The sequence below is a fragment of the Vitis riparia genome, chromosome 5 (genome assembly GCF_004353265.1).
Source record: "Vitis riparia cultivar Riparia Gloire de Montpellier isolate 1030 chromosome 5, EGFV_Vit.rip_1.0, whole genome shotgun sequence".
NCBI lineage: Eukaryota > Viridiplantae > Streptophyta > Magnoliopsida > Vitales > Vitaceae > Vitis > Vitis riparia.
The window spans coordinates 17,717,974-17,741,472 of record NC_048435.1 but is presented as its reverse complement, the minus strand read 5'-3'; the positions used below and the strand labels follow the sequence as shown (position 1 = coordinate 17,741,472).

The 23,499-nt window shown below is 32.1% G+C and overlaps 2 protein-coding genes across 3 annotated transcripts; both read right to left on the bottom strand.

The window, feature by feature from the left end:
• Window positions 1-431: 431 nt before the first annotated feature.
• Window positions 432-9,215, bottom strand: LOC117914287 (protein transport protein SEC23-like). Its single transcript, XM_034829549.1, has 4 exons — window positions 8,231-9,215; window positions 7,962-8,135; window positions 7,657-7,818; window positions 432-598 (listed from the first exon to the last, which is right to left on the bottom strand). Exons 1-4 carry the CDS (start codon window positions 8,978-8,980, stop codon window positions 452-454), a joined length of 1,233 nt encoding a protein of 410 aa, XP_034685440.1. The 5' UTR covers window positions 8,981-9,215; the 3' UTR covers window positions 432-451.
• A 2,952-nt stretch (window positions 9,216-12,167) lies between these two features.
• LOC117914288 (40S ribosomal protein S8-like) lies at window positions 12,168-17,036 on the bottom strand. Of its 2 annotated transcripts, none has more exons than XM_034829551.1 (5): window positions 16,946-17,036; window positions 16,783-16,855; window positions 14,860-15,190; window positions 12,591-12,766; window positions 12,168-12,499 (listed from the first exon to the last, which is right to left on the bottom strand). In XM_034829551.1, the coding sequence occupies exons 1-5, from the start codon at window positions 16,947-16,949 to the stop codon at window positions 12,415-12,417; spliced, it is 669 nt and encodes a 222-aa protein (XP_034685442.1). In that variant the 5' UTR covers window positions 16,950-17,036; the 3' UTR covers window positions 12,168-12,414. The 2 variants fall into 2 exon arrangements, with proteins under 2 accessions (XP_034685442.1, XP_034685443.1); XM_034829552.1 differs by having other exon boundaries at window positions 12,591-12,763.
• Window positions 17,037-23,499: the final 6,463 nt, after the last annotated feature.

Below are 23,499 nucleotides of genomic sequence, written 5' to 3'. Positions count from 1 at the left end.
ACCAAAGGGAGCCCCTATATATGTACAAAGTCCAATCGCTTTAAAACAAACAAAAAAGGAAAAGAAACCTTTTCAAAATTCCAACCAAAATGTTTCAAAGGATTTAGAACATAATGAGAACGAAAGTATTATTTTCTTCTTTCCTTAAGCTGTGAACTGATGGATGAAAAGAGGAGTGGATTTCGTTGGGACTCAGTTATGCATTAGCCACCTAGTCCTCCTTCCATGAAAGCTAAACAGCAAGCACTATGAAATTTAAAAGTCAGAATGACAAAACCATAGTTCTATTGTAGCTGCATCACTTAGTGTGGACAATTCTTGTAACTAAGGTAAGGGTGGGAGTGTGGTTCAATAAACTTAGCAACAAAACTGTACAGTCAAGCATTAAAAGTAACAAGGCATGGGGAAAAATTAAAGAACAATAAACAATGACTACATCATAATGAGTAACTCACTTAAAAGAGAGGCCAAGAGACTGTTCCCCTTCTTCAAAAATGCGCTTGAAAGAGTCTTTAAATACGGAATGACCAAAACTTTCAGCCAGAACAACAAGACCACCTGTTCTTTCAACCACAACTTTCATCTCTGCAACCCCAACCTGAAAATTATCATGCAATAGAGTCAAAGAATGATTACAAGCCACTAAAAAATAAATAAAAATTCTTTTCGTTAAATGAAACAGCTAATATTTTAAATAAAATTCATATGGAAATCAAAAGCCACATCAAAGGTTAAGGAATTTCCTTAGTGACCTTTCAAAGCCCTTAGTCTTGATTGTTGCTCTTTGTGTAGGAGAAGTGAAGAATCAATTGATCGTCTTTTTTTACACTATCCGATGACATTGGAACCATACACAAGCTATTTAAAGTGGTTAGATTGGATTGGGTTTCTCCTAGACATTAATGACATGATGACCATTTCCTTCAAGGGTTTAGGGAGTACTACTAGAGGCCAAGTTCTATGGCAAATTAATTGTCTTACACTGATTTGGATGGTATGGTGGGAAAGAAATGCAAGAATCTTTGAGGACAAGTGAAGGAGTTCAAAGATGATATTAGATATAATTTATTTTTATTCATCTTTTTGGATCACTACTACTACAGCTTTCAAAGGCATTCCTCTCAATGTTATTCAACTCAATTGGAATTTGACATGTAGACCAAAAGGGTTAAAATAGCAAAGAGAGGAATGATGCTTCAAGATCATTTTGTAGAATGTACAAACCCCTAAGGAATGACATGTCACTTTTTTTTCTTTTTCTTTTTTTTGTATTGTCTCTTGAGGTACCCTTTGATGTATATTGGAGAAGATTTCTCTACCACTATTTTTTAACATATTTTGTAAATTTGGAAAGAATTACTCATCCTTCACTTATATTTTTAATCTTTTTAATGAATATGTTTCTTTATATCAATGTTTTAAAAGTCGGACCAAACCGGCTGGTTTGACCAGTTGGACGATCATCCGATGCCAAATCTGGTCCGGGTCACCATCTAGACTGGAATAGCTATCAAACTACCATCAAACCGGACAGACCGGTGGGTGAACCACTGATTCAGTGAACCGGTCTGCTGGTTCAAACTTGGATCCCCTTTAATTTTTTGGCAAAACTCGCCCAGCCAAATGGGCCTCAATCCTGGAAGCCCAGCTTCATGTGGGCTATCTACTAGACCTCGCACTATTTCTTGCAATTTGTTTTGGGTGAGTGATCAATATAAACATCTTTTCCTGATCTGAGTGCAACATGGAATGCATGGGATAGATCAATGAGAAAAAATTTTAAATGGAAAACAACATGAGGATTTGACGTTTGGACGTTTGGACCCAAGGATCCAAAGGTGAAGTCAACTCCACTCAGCTACTTTTTACCTTGTATTTTATATTGCAAACCAAAAAATAATAGAACTTCATTCTTTTAAAAAAAATTATAATGATGAAAGTGTAAATAAGATAAGTAAAATAATGTAATATTTTTTTAAATTACAAAATAGTAGGCTATATAAATTTAAATATATATGTAAAATTAATTAAATTCCAACAAATATCTTCACATTTAAAAATCATATATATTTTATTTAATAAAATGTTTTTTGTGTGGGGCCTAGTTGAGAGTAGAGTGGTTTTTTGTGGCTTCTCTTTTGTGACCTTACTTTTAGGTGTTATTGTATATGTCTTGTGTATTTAGGTGTACTATTTTTGTTTTTAGATGAAACATTGTCTTGTATAAATATATAATATCCAATATATTTAAAATCTCAATTGTGCTTAAGCACCCATCCCATTTGCAAGATCCCTTTTAGTTGAGTACTCATATCTTAAAATTTGGGAATTCAAGGGCCAAATACCTAGACATATACTAATAGTCTGATATACCCACACTTGACATCCACACAATTTTAAACCATGTAGAAACAGACATACACATAACAACCACTCTACTAGCTCAAATTTCTTATATTTATCGCACATGACTTGCAAATCTGACAGCCCTCTTATAACAACATTACATGGAACAGGGGTTGTTGTACATTAAACTGGAAGATGGTTCACTCCTTACTTGAGCACATAATACAATGTGGTCACACTCATTTAAATAATGAGACCACTTATTGATAAACTGGTATTAGGTACTATAGCACTTCCTTTTTAATCCATAAACAAAATTTAATAAAATATTATCTCAAATTTTTTTTTTTTTTTTTGATAAGTAAATGAATTTCATTAATAAAAAGAGACGCTAAAATAGCGACTCTAAGTATACAAACCTATACACCCACCATCAAAGGCCAAAAGACAAAAAAACCGATTGCCACAAGCCTACTTAGACCCCAACCAATCAATAAAATTAGCTATAATAAAATATTATCTCAAATATGCACCAAATTCCTCTTCATTTTTCTATTTTTTAAAAACTCATGCCAAATATCTGGGAACTTATCCTTTAAGAAAGGTTTGCAGATATGCAGAAAAGTTGACGTGCAGAATGATACTTGGTGCACTGGTTTGGTCTGAAATGCTTCTTCATAGATCTTAAGGTACAGAAACAAGAATGCAAGGGTTAAAAAATAATCTGCCTGGAACAATGGTGAGTGGTTTGGAACCCCATCCTCTGTATAAGGCAGCAAAATTGTGAGGTTGAGTAACAGGATGATTCGATTAAAACGATATTATAATGGAAAAGGAAAGCAGGAGGCTGGCCAGTGGGTCATGAATAACAAAAAACTATTACAGGTTGTGAAATGAGAGATGGTTTGTTCCTTCCCTCTCTCTCTGACACCGTCTAGAGCCACCTTCTTTGTGTGGTCAACAGATAATTGGCAGCAGATTATCAGTGAATAACTTGATTGACAAGGATTTAGTAATACTACAAAAATCTAAGCCAGGAGCAGACAATCACCTGGTCTTAATTGCTCTTTTCCTTCTGCACAGAGATGCTTCTTTAGTAGATCCAGGTGCAGTGAATGGCTCCACACACATTGATGTGTGTTTGATAGTGGATAAGAAAGCTTAGAATTTGAAATAACTTTTGATCAGAGTATTGTGTTACTCTTTTGTAATCTTAGAAGATGAGACAATAAAAAGGGCGTACTCTTGTGCGCTTCTTAATACACTCTCTTATCAAAAGAGGAAAAAAAAAAGAATAGAAGAGTGACATGAGGCAAAGATCTGACAGAACATGTGATTAAGGATAGAGTACAGTGGCAGTTTGGTTTTCATGCAGTCTTCTTTTATAGGAACTCAAGTCAAATATTTCTTGTAGAGACTGTGCATCGAACTGTCCCTTGTGAGGGAAGAAATAGCGTATTCATTTTTTCAAATCAACTTGTGAGGGAAGAAATTGCCCATTGAAACAAGCTTGTGCTAATAAATATTTTACAATAAATAATAAGTAAAAGCTGAAATTTTATGTGAAATGACTAAGCTTGATACTTTAGCAAAATTTTCTAATTATTTTTTAAGATCTAATTATTTATAAAATCTAAGATATTTTATTTATTAGTTTATTTTTTAAAAGATTTTACATCAATAAAAATGATTGGAAGGAAAAAAAAAATATTCTCCTTGTTATTTTAATTTTTAATATTAAAGAATAATCTTTTATAGAAACTCTTTTGATGGTTTAAGAAGCATATTGTTAATATAAAGGTAATAATTTATTTCTAATTAAACTACATAATTTAGGATAATCATAATTCATATAATATTTGCACATTAATTGATAAAAAATAAAAGCAATAAGATAAGGGCAAAAAAGCCAAATATCTATTTCCCAAAGAACGGGAATGGGATTCTTTGGGGGTGATGAGGAAAACCCATTCTCCATTTTGGAGGAATGAGATCCTCAAAATAGGTGGGACCCACACTTAGATTGATTCCAACTATGAAGTAAAAAGTTGGAATCCTAGGAAAGGGAATGACTCCCTTTCTCCTCATTCCCAAGGAATGAAGTAAACATGCCGTTAAATTAATGCAGTCAACTGCTACTTTTATGTAAAAAAACAGATGTGGTGACAGATGGAGGAAACCCAAGAAAACATGGCACTATATATCTTATTATGCCAGGCTACTCACTTGCTATGATCCTTCCACCAAAAATCCCAACCCAATCACATTCAAAAGCTCTATTGTATTATATTTCTATTCATCTGCTTTTGTTCACCTACTTAAAATGAGAGATATAACTAACGACCATGTCACAGTTGCTGCCACAGATAAATCATAACAAGCCTATTCAGATTCAGATTCATGTTAATGCAAACAAACACCTTCTACACTGACTTGAGAAAAAGGATTTCACAAACTAGGCAGGATGATCCCAGTTCCATGCAGCAAAACAGATCTTTGGATTTGCTTGACTCTAGAATTAATGACAAAAGAGAAATATAGCAATCTCTAGAATCTCCATAAGTAAGTCATGCTAATGATTAATTTGCCAATGCAATCATATTGCTCAACAGCTTAAACCATTGTTACACAATTGAACCACTGCATTAAATGGACATGTCAATGAATGAAGTTTTCCTAACACTTTAAGAGCCCAAGACTCCACATATTCTATTACAGAACTCCTAACTATCATTCTTTGTTTCAGAAATAACAATTTATGTAGACCTGAAATTAAGTTTGGAGGAATTCTAAGATAATGAACATAGGCATTTGGTAGGGTAAGGACTCGTAGATTATTCAATCAATGAGCATGAAAAAGTAAAGAATTCTTTATAGAGATACTATAAGAAATTTTCATGGCTCACATGCTTAATATACTGCTTCTAAGATGTGTGTGTTTGACTAGTCTCTGGTAGCATGGGCTAGAGAAATACTACAGGTATCAACCATCAGATGACCCATCCCTAATAAGGGAGTATCCAGGTTCATTTCCATGGAAAGATTAGACCAACTGTCATTATATCCCAATTCTAGGTTCAGAAATAGAACCTGTATGCTCTATATCGAAGTTCCTGGTAGCTTCTTTTTAATTTCTTACAGGGAATTTGAGGAAAATAAACTTTTAATGAGCAGTTGTTTTAATTTGTATAAGTTTGTTAAGGAAATATAGTTTAAAAACAAAAACACCTAGTCATATCCTATCTTGGGTTGGCTTTATGGCCTGAAGTATGACTCACCAGAATTTGAGATTGTTGGACAGTCTCACAATTAGATTTTTTTTTTTTTTTTGATAAGTAAAACCCAAAAGCATACAGGGGTATACAACCATAAGGCACAAACAAGAGAAAAGGGGATACAAAAATCACCAACCCTCATCTAGAACCCAACCAATCAAAAAAATTGAATAAAGGAAGAGGACCTTCATTTACAACCGACTTAGTCTAAAGCCAAAGATTACATACAAAATAATTTTTCAACATATGAATCGAGAGCTCCTCATCCTCAAAGCAATCCTATTTCTTTCCTTCCAAATCGCCTAAAAAAGACACAAAGGGGTTGCCTTCCACACCTTTCTATGCTTCTTGCCCATATTAAACCCACGTCAACCAAGAAGGGTATCTCTAACCGAAAGAGGAAGAACCCAATTAACTCCAAAAATAGCAAACAATAATTCCCATAAAACTCTTGCCTTAGTGCAATGAATAAGGATATGATCAATAGACTCTTTTTCCACATAACTAAGAAAGCATCAATTAGCTAAAATCCACCCCCTCTTCTTAAGTTGATCCAAAGTTAACACCTTACCCCAAGAGGCTTCCCAAGCAAAAAAACCCACTTTGGTAGGAACACAAGGACTCCAAATAATGCTATTAGGAAACTGAACAACACTTCTAGAAACTAGAGCACAATAAAGAGAATTAACTGAGAAAATCCCATCCTTAGTCTCTTTCCACAGCACTCTATCTTCCAAATGAGGGTTAAGCCTCCTTCCCCGGATTGTCAAAAGTAATCTCTCCACCTCGTCCACCTCCCAGTCATTGAAGGACCTAGAGAACCTAGGACTCCAAACCCCTTCCTCTCCCAAAGAGTCTCACAATCAGATATAATGCTCTATGAATTTCTACATGCCTATTGATACTAGGAGAGAGGCCTGCTATAAATTTTGGCTGAGATAAAGCCTAGTAGATGTTCTAGATGATGAAAGTAGAAGCCCATTGTGAGTACGAACGGCACCCATCACAAGATATTTGACCATCTATGACAACCAACTGTGATTTCCAACCATGAAATTTAGTATTAAGTCAATCAAAAAGTAGCATATGCAAAGTATTTCTTTAAGATGGCAAGCCATATAGCAAGGGAGTAAGATGCCATACCAAATCCCATTTCATAATCAGGAAATCTAAAAAAGACAAATAACTCATGATTTTGTATGTGTGATTTCTCACCATAAAAATAATTCTATTTCTATTTTTCAAAATGCATAGCCCAGAACCAATATTACCCAGCTCATCCCTTCCCATATTCCTCGAGGAAACCAACTTGAAGTCTACAACAACAAGAGATTCTCCAAGTAGGATTGCAAGTACTCATTAGTGATGGCATTGCTTCATTTATTTGTTATCAATATTTTTTTAACAAGTACCATTTATTTGTTATCAATATATTAAGAGCAATATGGAAAATTTTAGGAAACAACCATGATGTCTGTTCCCACACCATATCTTACACCAAGACAAACAATACATGTTATTAAACTCTCTATTTGACCTAATCCAAGACATCACCTCCCATAAGTTGAATTGTATTGGGCTTAGGCAACCTCTTCAAGTTTTAAAGGTAGGGTTGGTGGCCCTTCAACCCAGCCCACCCAAGAAGTGACCATAGCCAAGAAATATAACTCAGAAGATACACTAAAGAAATAAGAGTTTCTGAAATATTATAAGAGTAATATCTTGTTAACTATAATTGTTCCAATACAAAAAATCTTCAAAATCAAAATCAGCTAAATTTTATGCAAATTTAAAAATAATAATAATAATAATAATAATAATAATAATAATTTGCATTCAACCCAAGCCACCTGAGTAACAACCCTAGCAATATAAATTGGCTGAATAAAAATGTTCAACACTTTTTCTCATTCCAAAAAGAGATGCGTAAGAAAACAAACTACAAAATAAGCATTCCAGTCTAAGCAGCATATATGGGCAAAAACAAAGCCAGGAATTTTAGAAGTTACAACAGAATATAAAGGCTAAGACAAACCTGATCAAGAGCAGAAGCAAAAAGGTCCAAGACGTGACCTTGGCTAACCATTTGCTTTGCAATATTTTCATAAAATTGGACTGCTTTCTTAAAATATGGTGCTGCATCCTTATCAAGATCTTTATGAGAACGTACCGGATCTGATAAATCTTTTGATACAATCTGTGAAAAACAATAAAATTAACAAGTTCATGAATTGTGGCATGCAAAATATAGCATTCATTTCTGTACAGCAAACAAACACAATTAAATCATTAAATTTTGGAAGTATTAACAAGCAAAAACATCAGAATTAGAGGTTTTACCGTTCCCGGGCCTTCTGTGCAAGGACCCCCAACTAAAGCTATAATCCTTGCACCAGTGCCAGGCAAACAAGCGCCAAGCAAACCTGCCGCAACACTCAGCGCCACTCCGGTGCACCGCAACGCCCTATGGCCTGGTTGCACCGCCCACTGATCCGTTTGCAATTCATCCAACAACTGAAAAAAAAAAAAAGTCCCAAAAATTAGCATCCCAATTCTCCATGAATCAAAACCAAAACACAAAACCAGGAGCATAATTCCAAAAACCCCACCGAATTAAGAGTATACTCGCAGTCCGACGCCGGCAGTAAAAACCGCGTAACCCCCGAACTCGCATACCCATTCTGCACCCCCTTCGGGTACCCACCGACCGCCCTCCGCCCGGCGCCGCCGAGCCCCAATTGCTCCAAAACCTGGTCCTTGGAAATCTCCTTGGAGCCACGAAACACGTACACTTTCGAGATCTCCGAAAACCCCAACTCGTGAACCTGCACCTGCGTTCCAAACGACACAAACCCCACCAGCGCATTCTCCGGCAGCAATCCGATCGCCCTCTTAAGCGCCGATTTCACAAACCCCAACTCCTCCTCAATCATACACGTATCAAGCACAAAAAGAAACACCGGCGGAATGGACTGAGGCGCGGCGACATCGGGAACCGCCCCAGGGTTAGAAAGAGAGTACTCAACGGTCGTGTATTGCGGGTAGAGCTCGCCGGGGAGGTTGGATTCGGAGATCATGGAGTAGTGGTGTGGGAAGTGGTTGCGCTGGAAGCAAAATGGGCAGATCCAGATCTTGGCGGCGAAGTCTACGCGGCAGAAGGGGTTGAGAAGGGATATGCAGGTCTTGCAACGAAGCGGCGCGTAGGGGAGCGTGGGGATGTCAGGATGTGATCGGATCGGAGAAACCGAAGCAGCGATTGGGATCACGCACTTGCTGGCCTCCACCTTGGTCCTGGGCCAGACGTTCCAGGTCATCCGAACTCCATCGATGCCCTCCTGATCTGCGCCCATCTCCGACATCTTTCCTTTCTCTCTGTGAGTGTTTTTTCTTTTTTTTTGGTTTTTTCTTTTTAGTTTCTCTTCTTTCTCTCTGCCGCTGAAATTGAATACAAGAGAGAGACAGAGAGGAAGAAAGAGAGAGGGAGATGGAGAGAGGTTCCGAAGCCTTTTAGTTTTCTGGGAGGATGTGAAGAATGTGACGAATGCGTTGGTGCATCTCTATGGTAATTGGGCAATTGGGGATTTGGTCATCACTTCGTCCTCCTTACTTTTGTTGGTTCATAAATTCAATTTCCATTTTCTAATTTATTTGGGGTGTATTTATATACCATGTCAGGGGTCACCAGAATTTTGCACTTCTTTTTTTCTTCTTTTTTAAGAAAAAAAAATTGGGGTTTAAGTTAAATCCTCTTTTTAAAATTATAGCTTTACATTTTTTAAGCACATCTAAATATTTTTTTTTAATAGTTTTATTTTTAAATATTTATATATGTTATGAGCGGACTTTTATTTTTAAAAATAAAAAATTGTTTTTAAATTTTTTTAACATTATTTAGTTATTATTGTTGGAAATAATTTTTAAAGAATAAGTAGGAATTGTTTTCATCATTTTTATAAACAAAAGGAAAACATAAGTACGTTTGATCATGTTTTTTTAAATTTGTTTTTATAAATTATTTTTAAAAACAACCTCACTTAAAAATGGGTTAAATTTTTTTATAATGTAAAATATTATTTCAAGAAGCTTTGTACTAAACATGTTTTCTAAAATGGTAATTTCCAACCTTGTTATAAGTTTTTGATTTTAAGAAATTAATAATTTGTTTGAGAATTGTTTTTATTTTTTTTTTTCTAAAAAGCAAAAAATTATTTTCTAGACTTGAAAACATACTTAACAATTTTTTTGACAAAAAAATTATATTTTAAAATTTTGCTATGAAAATGGAATGTTTTCTAAAAACATATTTTAAAGATTTATAATTACTTTTTAAGGATCATTTAAAAAAAATAATTGTACCAACAAGAGAATGATAAAGAAAACATTATAGATAAAAATTTTTTTTTTTATTTTTGAAAACACAAAGCATATTTTTAAAATTTTCAAATTTGGAACACTTCGAAAATGTTCCAAATTCTCAAATAGACTTTTGTTTCAGAAAACTATTTTTGAAAAATATTCTAAAAACCTACTTTTAAGAATTGTTTTTGAAAACTTTCCCAAATAGATCCCACTAATTGAGAGGATTCTATACCAAATTGAATATATTTTCCATATTTTAAAATAGAAATATATCTTATATTCTTAAAAATGTTTTTCAATATTTTAAAATTTTGAGGAAATGAAAATTTGTACTTATTTAAAATTTCAAATATTTTTTAAAAATATGTAAGATATGTGCCTATCTTTTCAATAGAAATTTATACATTTTATTTTATCTACTTTTTAAAAAAAAACAAAAAAAGAAGAAAAAGAAGTAAACAAGTGTAACCCAAAATACATATTTATAAGAAAATGACTAAATCCATTATTTTTTATTCCTCAAAGAAATAAAAGATTAAAAAAATTAAGAGTACATTTAAACAGTAATTATAAAAGTGTTTTTATTTTTAACACTTGCAAATTTTACACTTTAAGTATTAAAAAGATTAAAAAAATTTCATAAAATTATTACCAAATTCACTATAAATTTCTAATACTTATGAACCAAGAAAATAACAAAGCAAAAAATAAAAAAAGAATTAACAAAAAATTTCTTAAATAAAGACAAGGAAAATTAAAAAAATAATACATTCCTGGCAATGGAGGAAAATTTTTATAAATTTCTATTATACCTTTTTCTCCTCTATAATTGTCTTCCTTTTTTTGAAAAATATGAAAACAATGGGAAGGAAAAAAAATAAAAAAGAAAAGTAAAAAGAAAGAAAAAGTGAAGAAAAATAAAAAATAGATTTAAATCGATAAATTATTTTATATATTATTTCAAATTCATTTATCCTATTTTTCATCTTATATGTAAAGACTAAATAATTTTAAATATATATTTCTATTTAATTTTAATTATATTTGATTTTATTTCCTATTTTCCATATTAAAACCAAACATTAAAAAAAATCATTTTCTTTAATTTTTTTTTTTTTCTTAGTATTTTTGAGGAACCAAACATAGCCTAAAATAATTTTAAAATTTTCACCTAAAATTTTATCCCAATTAATTTTCGAAAAGAAATGGAAGTTTTATAATTAGAAAAAAAAAAAGAAAAAAGGAAAAAAAAAAAGAAAAAGAAAAAGGAAAAAAGAAAAAAAAGAAAAAAACCAAAACAAAAGCCCAACAAAAATTTCTTTGGTAAACCCAGTGAATATGAGAAAAAAAATCCTATGGTATCAATACTAAACTTCAATCGAAGTTCTAGTTATTGATGTATATGATCAGAAATTAGTTGTTAAATAAATTTAATTCAAATCAATGAGATTAAGTCACAAAGAAATAAAACCTAAATACTAAAAACAAGACCATTGTCAAAATACAAATAGCAAGAACATGATAAAAACTAAGACTTGTTAAGTAATTGTTTTTAAAAACAATTAGGAAAAAAATAGTTTTTAAGAACAGTTTTTGAAACTGTTTTTTGATGTTTTATATAACAAAAATTTATTTGACAACCTAAAATTATTTTTAACCTATTTTTAATATTTTAAATATGTTTTAAAAATATTTTTTATGTCTATAACTTTATTTTTAATCATTATATATTTATATAATTATTCTTTAAAACAACTCTAAAAAAATAACTAAAAATAATTAAAAACAATTAAATTTTTTTTATCTAAAAACACCTTATTTTTTATTTTCTGAGAACAGAAAATAAAAAGAAAACAGTAAATATGTTTTTATTGTCAAACATGTTTTTCAGTTTTTTTTATTCTAAAAAATAAAAAACTGTTCTTAAAAACAGTTATCAAACATGGGCTAAGACTCTTTTTGATCAACCTTACTGCTATCAAGTGATTGGAACGGCACCAGGAAGGACCATCAAAGTGGATTTTTAGAACAATCACCTATAATGCGACCCTCTATTTGATCAAAGTTTTTCGAAATAATTTTCAAAAGTTTATCAAACACCTAATTTTTACAAGGAAACCCTTTGCTTTCAAGTAATATGAGGCGTTTCTAGTTCTCTTAAGATCACTTCCAATTTCAAAGTTACACTTGTGCCAAAGCAACAGCAAACAACACCTGTGTAATAAGATATGCTTTCCAAATACATTTCATGTTCTGCTAAACATTGGTATGGGAAACAAAACCAAGAACCAAACTACCCGAAGAGAAAAAGTCAAAACCATTTAGTCTGGCATGCAAAATTCTCAAAATTTTATCAGTTATGATATTACCATAACCAAAAAATGACAACCCATTGAGGAATAAGAAAGAACAAGAAACCAGCTTGCACATTTAATTAAGCGGCACCAGCACTGCCCTTGCCTTTCTTCCTTTGAATCTTCTTCATATAGAACTCCAGTTCCTTTCCTTCCAAGATGTATCTGCAATTGGAATTTTGATGGGAACAATTTTAGGTAAACCAACAGACAGAGTATGCTTGCAAAAAAAAATATCGTGAGTCTTCTAACTCACCCATCAGCTCTGCCGCATTGACCTGGTCGGGAAGAGATGCTAGCCAACAATCTACCACTGCCAAACTGCTCTTCAATGTGAGGATCAAGTTTATGATCTTGTTGGCGCTTCTCAAGCTTGCGGAGAACATGGTTACTCTTCTTTGTTTCCTCTGTGGCACCACCTTCTCCCTCCTGCTAATACATATGAAATTCATTTATTTAAAGCAAAATATACCATAAAAAATAGACAACAGTACATCTAGTTTTGAAAGGACAAGCCCCAGCAAAATTCCAATTTTTAGGAGTAGAGGCATGTACCCAGGAAGTAAAAGGTTAGATATATTGTGCTGGAAGTGGATGAACCAATTACAGAGGTGAAACCTCGATGCTTTGACAAGAAACCAGCACAAAACAGCAAAGCCGATACAATCTCAAGAAAAATCGAAACATGCATAGGTGTGCTGATACATGTCCACATGTATTTTCTGTTTATGTCAACACAAATAGATATGCTAAATAATAGTGCTATTAGCCCCTTGCTGTGGGGGCAATCCTCGGTGGATTCACATATCAAGCTCTGAAGAGCATCGGAATAGTTGATCTAAATGATTGATTTCAAGATCAATTTGGTGGAATCCATTGCATCATACATCCAAGCAAAAGACTGCCAAATCAAAAATGTTTTTGATAGTTTGGGACGGAGTTTGGAATAAAGATCCATCAAGGGAGGGGCTAACTTTTGTGCAAGAGTGATGCATAAAAGGACAATGCATTTTAAGTAAACTTGTCAACTTGTGTGCTGTCTAGATGTGGATGACGATTGAATCTGGAATAGCAAATTTTGATTGCATTGCCAACAATATGTTACAATTAAACAAGTATTCAGAAGATAAGTAACAGGCAGTAATGCTGCAGTTAATGGAACAAACTCAAAACTGTAGTTCCTGTAAAACAATCAACAAATTGCATTCAATCTCGCACCTCTCTTGTGTTACTGTTAAGGACCCTAGAGAATGCCTGCTAGACATACAATGTTCTTTAAAATGTATGCAAAAACAGAATGAATTCAATGAATATGCAAATGGTACATAACAAAGAATAAAATTTGAACAGAAGAATAAAATTTCAACAGTAATAAATTTTCAGCGAGCCAAGTGTCCACCTTCACCACAATGAATTTCCCAAAAAGAGACAAATAGCTAACATTTAGGATATATTTAACAGAAAAGATGATTGTTGTTCTCTAGATGGCAGAGAGTGGAAAAGACCACTCAGAAAAAAACATGGATAATTATTTTAAGGAACCATGGATGAGGATAAGGGGGACTTCTAGAATGTTTAGCTAATGCGACAGGAAGAGCTAAATTAGGGAGCCATTGTGACATTGTCATGAGAGACTATGCTAAGAAATGAAAGATCAGTCATAAAAATGCCTTACATACAGTATGATAATTTAAATTAATGCCATTAAGGATATTACCGTCTCCTAAGAGGACACAAGTTTTGGTTGGAACATAAGACACAAGACATAGTGTGAGGTTCTCACCCTTTGGGGCTAGTAGTCTCACCATCTTTCCAATGAACCACCCCGACATTTGACCCCATAAAAGAAACTGAAAAACAGTTTGTCTAGTAGGGTAACACCTAGAGGGGGTGAGTGGGTGTTTTTAAAGATTACAATATAAGAGTTCAATAAAATAACCTAAATTTAAACTTGGAGATATTAGGGATAATCAAAGTAATTAAAGATCAAACAAGAGACAAAAGAATTTTTACATGGAAAACCCCTACACTAACTGTGGAGATAAAAAACCATGGAGTCCAAGACCTTTAATCTACAATCCACTATATGAGATCAAAGTACACAAATTTATCTGGTTGCTAGAACAAGAGGGACACCTACCTACACTAAAGTATGGAATGAAACATCAAGTTGCATCCACAAGAACATTGTTACATTGAATGTGTATTGTAAACCAAGAACTACCTACACTAGAGTATGCAATGAAAGATTGAGTTGCATCTACAAAAACATTTTTACATTGAATGTGTATTGTAAGCCAAGAACCAGGGTGACAAAGTAGACATTTTGCTCTATGAGCCATCAAATGGAGTCATGAAAGTGCAATTGAAATTTACAGAAATGGTAATACAATACTTTTACTCACATATAAAAAAAAAATGATATTTACAGAAAAGAAGAATGTAGCTATTACAAAAATAATCATGGGCAAATAATTGAATATGCATATATGAAAATGTAGATTTTAAGAAAGCATCTATGGTACCTCTGTGGTTTCCTTCTTAGCAGTAGTCTTCTTCTTCCTACCAATGTCTACCCCATAATGCTGAAGGTACCATTGCTTGAATGGGGCTGCATCCACCTGAACAATTGCACTTCTCACCAAGGTTTGTGTTCTGACCAGTTCATTGTTCGAGGCATTATAAACCACATCTAAGATACGCGTTTTGCGGGTGACAGCTTCACTACCCCATGAATAGTTCCCAGTGTCCAACCTGAGGGCCCTCCACTTCACATTGCCTCCCCTCACGCGAACTCGCCTCACTGTCTTGTTGCTTGATAGCTTGGTATTGGCAGGTTGGCGACCAAGCTCATACCTACAAAGACCCAGAAAGAAATGATAATCAGATGCTTTAACCAAAAATTTGCCATATAACTAAGCATATGGAAGCATGCAAAAATTAAACGCAGTCTTTTTAAATAAAAAGGTCCATCAGCAATTTTAATAATTATTTACAAAGTTGTTAAAACCTTATGACATGATACAACAATACAATACACTTTTTTTTTTTTTGTAGAAACCAATATATATCACAATCCTTTTCTTATCTTAAACTCATCTTATGATATCCATATGATACCATATACAATATATGATACAATGATAAAACAATACATATACCTTTAACTATGTTTAAAATTTTTAACAAAAATCAAATTCAAAATTTTATTTATTGAAAGAATTATTTTATTAACTTAATAAAATATATAGTGACATGAGAAATTGATCATAAAAAGGAGAGATGCAAAATAATTCTACATGAAAAACTACATTCTTGTTGTTAAAAATCATACTAGAAGTTAAGCAAATTTATTCTTACAATTTGGAGAATTTTTATTTGGATGTTCACATTGAAAACAATAACAATTGGTGTATAAAAACTTAATATACTAAGTTTATTTTTATAATAATAATAATAATAATAATTATTATTATTATTATTATTATTATTATTATTATTTAATGAGGAAAAAAATGATGACAAACATGAAGAGTTGGAACTTTGGAGATGACATATACAAACATACATATCAACATATAAGTATACATCCCTAATTAGAATTTGGAACTAAAAATCATATCTGAAAATTTAAAAAGCTTACTTTGTGTAGATTTTGTGACGGGCCTATTAATGATTCATATTTCATATGGTATATATAGTTTAATTCTTTAATTCTACTTTCTTTCATGAAATTGATCATATATTACTCTATGCTTCATGCTTCCGATATATATAGCTATGTTTGCATCTTTTTCATATTTATTTTTCACCATATAAAAAAATTCATCTGTTTCTTCTGGTTGTTTTTCTATGCAAAAAATTTCCATTACTTTCATTTCTTGAAAATGCAAAAGCTCAACTCAACAAACCAAAGCAAAAATAGTTGCATAGGCATTGCAAAATCAAGGTCTCTAGTTTCTTGGGTACATCATCGTCAAATAAAAAAAAAGGACAGATGTTGTTAATGAAATGTGAATCTGCTACTGAAGAGAAATAAATTCAGAATGACAAAAAGTTATGACACTGAATGCTGAAAGAAACAGAGGCCTCTACATTAATGCACAACATAACATCCACAAGGTGAGAAATTTCTAACCTGTAAAAAACTAGCTTAGAATGCAAAAATGACGTTTGGCTACCGAGAAAACCTAGGAAGAAAACCAATAAAAACACGATTAACATTCCTGGGAATCCACAGAGCCTAGTACAACTATCCAACAAAATTGAGCTCCTCATTTCATTTCCAAGACACTAAAAGAACAGAGCAAGAAGAGGTTAAAAGCGCTATTTTATTTCCTTCCCTTTTCCTTCATTTTCTCAGCAAACAAACAGTGGAGGTGGGGTAATTTGTACTATCATTCGGCACAAAAAAAAAAGAAGGAAAAATAGAGAGAATTTTTTTTTACTTTCGCTTCTTCCTCCAGGCCTTCTTCTTGCCTCCAGTTGCCCGCCTCTTATGCATGGAGTCTCGTGAGATACCTACACCACGCACAGAAACCCATGTCTCAGACTGTGAGTTAGAAAGAGAAGTAGATAGAGAAGCGCAGAGAGAGAGGTATTAGGGTTTACCCATGTTTACAGAGCTGCGAAGAACAGACCGCCGGCCAACAACTCTCCCTCACCTCCCGAGCGACTCTGCTTCTGGGTTTTTGACGATGAGAACGAAGTAAAACCCTAATGCATTGAGAAGGGTATTTCGGCCATTTGACATTTCCATGGGTAGGGCAGTAATTTCACTGCAATGGAATTTTGTTGATATATATTATTAATTAAAAAAATAAATTATTTTACAAAATATTTGCTATTACGCTTTCTCTTTTGAAACCTATTTGACAATTTAGGGTTTAAATTTAAAAATAAAAAATAATGCCATCAAGTTACAAGTCGATAATATTTCTTGTATTAATTAAAGAGATATGTTGATGATCATTTTTGTGATAAAGAAAATATTACCAAGTTGAAAGTTTCATTATTTTGATGTAAAATTCTTTTGTTTATTTTATACAAATATGACCACATGAAGAAAATTATTATGTTAAATAATAATAAAATTTTTATAGATATTTTATTCTTATTCTTTATACCTTCATACTTTGGTTACATTTTTTGTATCATAGTTATTTTCCTATGTAGACTACAAATTTCATATTTAGTACCATTGTGACTTTTTTCGTACCTTAGTTCTTTCATACCTTGATAACATGTTCTATATTTTGATAAAATTTTTCATATCTAAGTCATATTTTTTGTATTTAAGTTGGTCACATTTTTGATACCTTGGTACGTGTCACATTTTTTTGTACCTTAATATACCCAAGTCACATTTTCCATACCTTGATCATAATTTTTGTATTTGATCACATTCTTTGTACTTAGCTTATATTTTTCATACCTTAGTATTTTAGTTATACATGTCATAACATAGTCATTTTTTTTTTTTGTATTTGTATCTTTATACATTAATAACATTTTTCGTATGTTGGTCATACTATTTGTACCTATGTTACATTAATTGTATTTTAATACCTTAGATCACATTCTTCCTATCATAATCAGATTCTTTATACATAAGTTATATCTATTGTACATTAATACCTTAATCACATTTTTCGTCCCTTAGTATTTTAGTCATATTTTTTGTAACTTTGTCACATTATTTATATGTAGATTACATTTTTTGTACTTTAGTACTTTGATAGTATTTTTCATATCTAATTCACATTACTCATGTCTAGGAGACCTTTTGGATAACTTAGTACCTTGATTTTTAACAAATTTGATGTGATTTTTTTTTCATACCTGTGTCATGATTTTTATACCTTAGTACGTTTATTTTTGACATACTTAACCACATTAGTCTTTTCATACCTATGTCACAATTTTTATATCTTAGTACATTGGTCAAGTTTTTTGTACCATTGTCATAACTTTTATACCTTAGTCATATTTGCACCATAATCATATTTTCAATGATTCTAACTTGTTTAAAATAAGTTAGTGTTATTATTTTTATTTTGCATTTTAGTTCCCATGAATAACATTGAAAAAGGAAAATGAAATGAAGCTATCTTTGACTTAGAAGATTGGGATATTATTATTATTATTATTATATGTGACTCATTTTCTCCTTATCCATAATAGAGTTCTTTTAGCCGGTTACATGTTTTTCCGTTTACATGTATCTATTTTTTTTTTTAATTGAACGATAGAGATTGAATCTTTAAATCCAATGAATACTAGTAAATCTTTTGTACTGTACTTTATCGATATTATAGAATTTTTATATAAACATTTATCACTTGATTTTCACGAAAATTAAATTTGATGAGTAATTTTTAATAACTATAAGTTGTGTTAGTGGTAAGGAAGGTTGTGTGAAAATATGTTGTATTGGTGGCTATTTCCATGCATTTTTCTTACATATTTAGTATTTTATTATAGTTTTCTTTATGAAGAATATTAAGTATACTTTCTAGAAATGTCAAGTTGTTATATTTCCCCTATAAAATTGAATTGAAAAAAACAAACAAAACTCTTGAGTTGTTATATATATATATATATATATTTTGTGAGAGCCCGAGCTTGTATAGTGTTTTATTATCTTAACCTTAAATTCAATGATTTTTCTAGTTTAACATTTTGTAAGATAGGTTAAAAATACTTTTATATATATACATATAAGTATTTTTAACCTATCTTACAAAATGCTAAACTAGAATATTTTTAACTTGTATAGTGTTTTATTATCTTAACCTTAAATTTAATGATTTTTCTATATACTTAAATATCTCACTATTATGGATTCACATTTTATTCAAAAAAAAAAAAATTCCTTATCATTCTTTTCTCCTTCCTTTTCCAACTTAATCGTTTGCTGGTAGTATGTCAATTGTACACCCGAGGTTTCTAAATACTTAGGGATAATGTTTTTCTTTCACTATGTGGTATTGATACTAGAGCAAAATACTCGTACTAGCATTTGGTTATTGAACGACAAAAATTTGTAAGATTAGATATGAAAAAAACGAGAGACAACTTTAATTTTTTCCCTTTTCAATGGTAAAAAAATGCAATCTTTGATGCTTAGTTCTTTGATAGTTCTAGAAAGCAACAACATTTAGGAGTTAAAATGACACTTGGAAAATAGACTAAAAATAATGGTTATTAAATAGATATATTAGCACCTTGAAACAATTCAAAATTGCTACTTTTTAAAAGGGTGTAATAGTGCTTAGGGAAATTTGGTTCTTCTTAGAATCTTTTCTAAATATTTTGGGCAACATTTTTGGAATTGTCATTTTTTCAAATATATATAAAAACCTTTTTCACCCAATTTCACACAGATCGACCCACATCTTGACATCACTCATTTCAAAAACCCTAACCCTTTTCTCTACCTTTATCTCTCCATAGTATGAAATCTCTCCTGATCCTTAAAGCCTACTTAGTTTCTAAAGGAATCTTCCATTTATTTATTTATTTTTTAATTTTGACTTTGCAACATCTAAATGTAGTCCATAGAAGAAAATCTCAATCATATAGACAATAAGTCTTTATTAATTATTTTACGTGTTTTTTTTTGTCTAGTATTATTAATTTATCTATAGAGTAAAATTAGGGATTTTCTCTCTATTTGATTTATGAAATGTAAGAAATGATAAAACTCAATTTTTTTTTCTGTTTTGGGACTAAAGAAAAGGGCTAACTTAATCCTTATTTTACTTTCTTCAAATTTCTTTTCAACATTACACAAAGTGGTTTTGTTGTATTTGATTATGTTATTAGATTAAATTTAGGTTAAGTTAATTAATGATGTATTTGGTTGATGACAAAATCATACAAAGGTAATATAAATGAACTATTTGTGTTGTAATAATTGAAATTATGTTTGAGTTAGTTTATGAGAAATTTCATTTGTTTTCATCAAATTCTTCAAGAATTTTTGCATAGCCTTGTAATTATAAAAGTTCTATTTCTTAACAAATTGTGATGGTTGGAGACATGGAAAGAGTTAGGGCTTTGTTGTTGTGAAACCAAGGTTTGGTTAATCTTGATTTTGATGATAACAAAACAAGGTTTAGAACTAATGATCACATTTCAAGTGTGATTAGGCAAGACGACTTCCAAAGTGGCAATCCAAAGACAAATCAAGCCAATGAGAAACCATGAAGAAGAAGACCACCTCAAAGAGAAGAGTTTTTCAAGACCAAAGCTTCTTAAGATCTCTTTGTAAGGTTGTTGGTGCACTAGGACTTTAATGCATTTCATTCTTTATTTATGCACCAAAATCATCCAAGAGTAATATTGTTTTAAATATCTTAAGAATTGGATGATTTTATGTTTTCAACTAAAACCTTGTGTTAAATGATTTTCAAACTTGTGTTAAAAGGTTTTAAGTGGAAAAAGGTTGAGTGTTGAGCCAAAAAAATGGCTCAACCGGTCGATCGGTTGTACTCTTTTAAATTATGTGCAATTGTGTTTATTTTGTTTACTATATATTTGCATATAATTCTCTCTTATTTTTGCATAGTTTAAATTTGTGAAAAAGAGACCATCACCCTATTTACCCCCCCCCCTCCCTCCCTCTAGGGTGATTACCATAGTTTGGATTAGCCTTAAATTCTTAACATTTGTAAACAAACTAATGTCCCTTCCAAAGAAAGTTATGTTGTTTCTTTTTTTTTCATGGCATTTTTATGATTAATTGATTACCTTTAACCCTCATATTTCATTGAAACCTTGAAATTTTCAAATGCTAGGAGGCATCTCTATGTGATTGAGTTGTATTTTGAGGGCTAGATAGTCCTTTGTTTGTCTCATTTTCCTTGAAAATTTCATTTATATTGGTGTTGTATTAAGGAAAAGGTGTGAGATGCCACCATCCTATTAGGTTAAAAGTGTTGAAATCGATAATATATTTAAGGCAAGCTTAAAATATATATATATATATATATATATATATATATAGGTGTTGTACTAGAGGAATAGGTGTGAAATGTATTGGCATTGAGAATGTATTTAAGGTGAGCTCAGATGAGAAAAAAGTGACACCTTTATATTTTGACATATAAGTTTATGAAATTCTCTAATGTTGTTATCAACCTCATGAAATGTAGGTAAACCTTTTAATTCTAGCAAAAGTAAGTGTATTTGTTAAGAATGACAATGGGGCGGGTTTGGGATGGGTCACTCCTATCCCATTCTTGTCCCAAAATATATGGTTATTTCCCATCCCGTCCCAAACCCTGGGCGGGGTGGGGTATGCACTCCTATCCCCATTTTGAAGTTATAATTAAAATCCCATCCTCGGCCCGTCCCGACCCAAGTATGTGTATGCACTTTGTGTTGCCCAAAAAGAGGGGAAAAGAATGAGTTACATATCTGTTGAAATGAGGAAAAAAAAGTAGCAAAAAGACCGCACCTTATTGTCACTAGATTACAGATCTGCTCTACGTTTGGACTTTCCAAATTTTTTGATTAAGTTGCAATTACAATGATCCCAACAAGAAGGACAATCCCAAATATCACCAACAAATCTCTCACATTTTGCCTAGAAACTGACAAAGAAACACCCCAAACCAAACAAACCAACATTCAAATCTCTCTTTTTTGCCCATAAATTGACAAAGAAACACCCCAAACCAAAAAAATCAACATTCCAAAAAAAAAAAAATACCTAAAACGATGACAAACAATGATGAATTAAGAAGAGACGGAGGAAATGAGATTATTGAATGGATTTTCAGATGGATTTCTGCATTGAGTACTCCAACTGTCCAAAACACACCATCTTTTAGCATTTTGACGAACACTTGAGCTACTGATTGCAGATTAGGGATGAGTTTCAGGGATGAGAACGAGGATGGGAGGGATTTACGGAAGCCATTTCTTCACGCTGGAAGCTGGTACAGAATGGGGTTGAGGCAATTTAGTATGATGGGGTCGTCTCAGGTGATTTGGGGCAGATCCATCTCTGTCGTCACTTATGTTCTCATCAACAACCCTAGCGATAGAGAGGAACGGGAACCCTAAAACGAGAGAGGAAGGCTAGAAAGGATCAAAGGAAGCAAATATTTATATGTGGGGAGTAAACTTGTAATTTCATATTTGGGGCTGGCAGGGCATATTATTGCTAAACCCGATCTTGCTCTGAACCCGATTTGGGTTTTAAAAAAAAACCTAAACCCATCTCATCCACGATTTCTATGCTCCCATACCCGTTCTAATAGGGGCGGGTTGAGGCCGGTGACCCGAAAAACCCGCGAAATTGCCATTCCTAGTATTTGTAGATTGTGTTTTCATTGTTCTAAACTTAATTTGACTTTTATCATGACAAAATGTATCATATTATTCTCTAAATTTTTTTTATTGGTTTCCTTGAAAATATAATCACAATAAAGTTAGAATAATGTTTGTTGAAAATGAACTAAAATTTAAAGTGATGGTCATTAGGTAGATTCATCAACAATTTGAAATTCAATGTTGATATTTTTTCAAAAAGGTACAATGGGGTTTAGGGAAATTTGGTGCTTCTTAGAAGCCTTGTATCATGTCTTTTAAAATTTTTGAGTAATAATGACACTTCTTGCAATTGTCATTTTGTTTAGTCATATTTAAAATTTTTTTTTTCTCTCTAAATTTCACACATATTGTTCACACCCTAACATCCCTCATTTTAGAAACCCTAACCCCTTTCTCTATGATTTATCTCCCCATAGTGGACCATAAACAAGCTCCATGATTTGCTACAACCAACAATTGACCACAATTAGTCACCATTGACAACCTTTATTGGATTATTAGGTTGATGTTGGTAAGGAGATTGAAATTCTCTTTTCAATTTTCATTTAGTTTCGAATGATTTTTTAATTGGGATGATTACCTTCATTCCTAATGGCATAAGATTTCTTCACTCTAACTGGAGATTTTTACTTTAAAATCTCCTTGTCCTTAAAGTTCATTTACTTTTTAAAATAATATTTCATTTTGATTTTGCATCAACCAAATGTAGCCTAATAGAAGAAAATCTCAATCCAATGCAACAAAGTCTTTATTAATTATTGTACATTCTTTGTATTTTTTTTATTTAGTATTATTAATTTATCTATAGGGTAAAATTATGA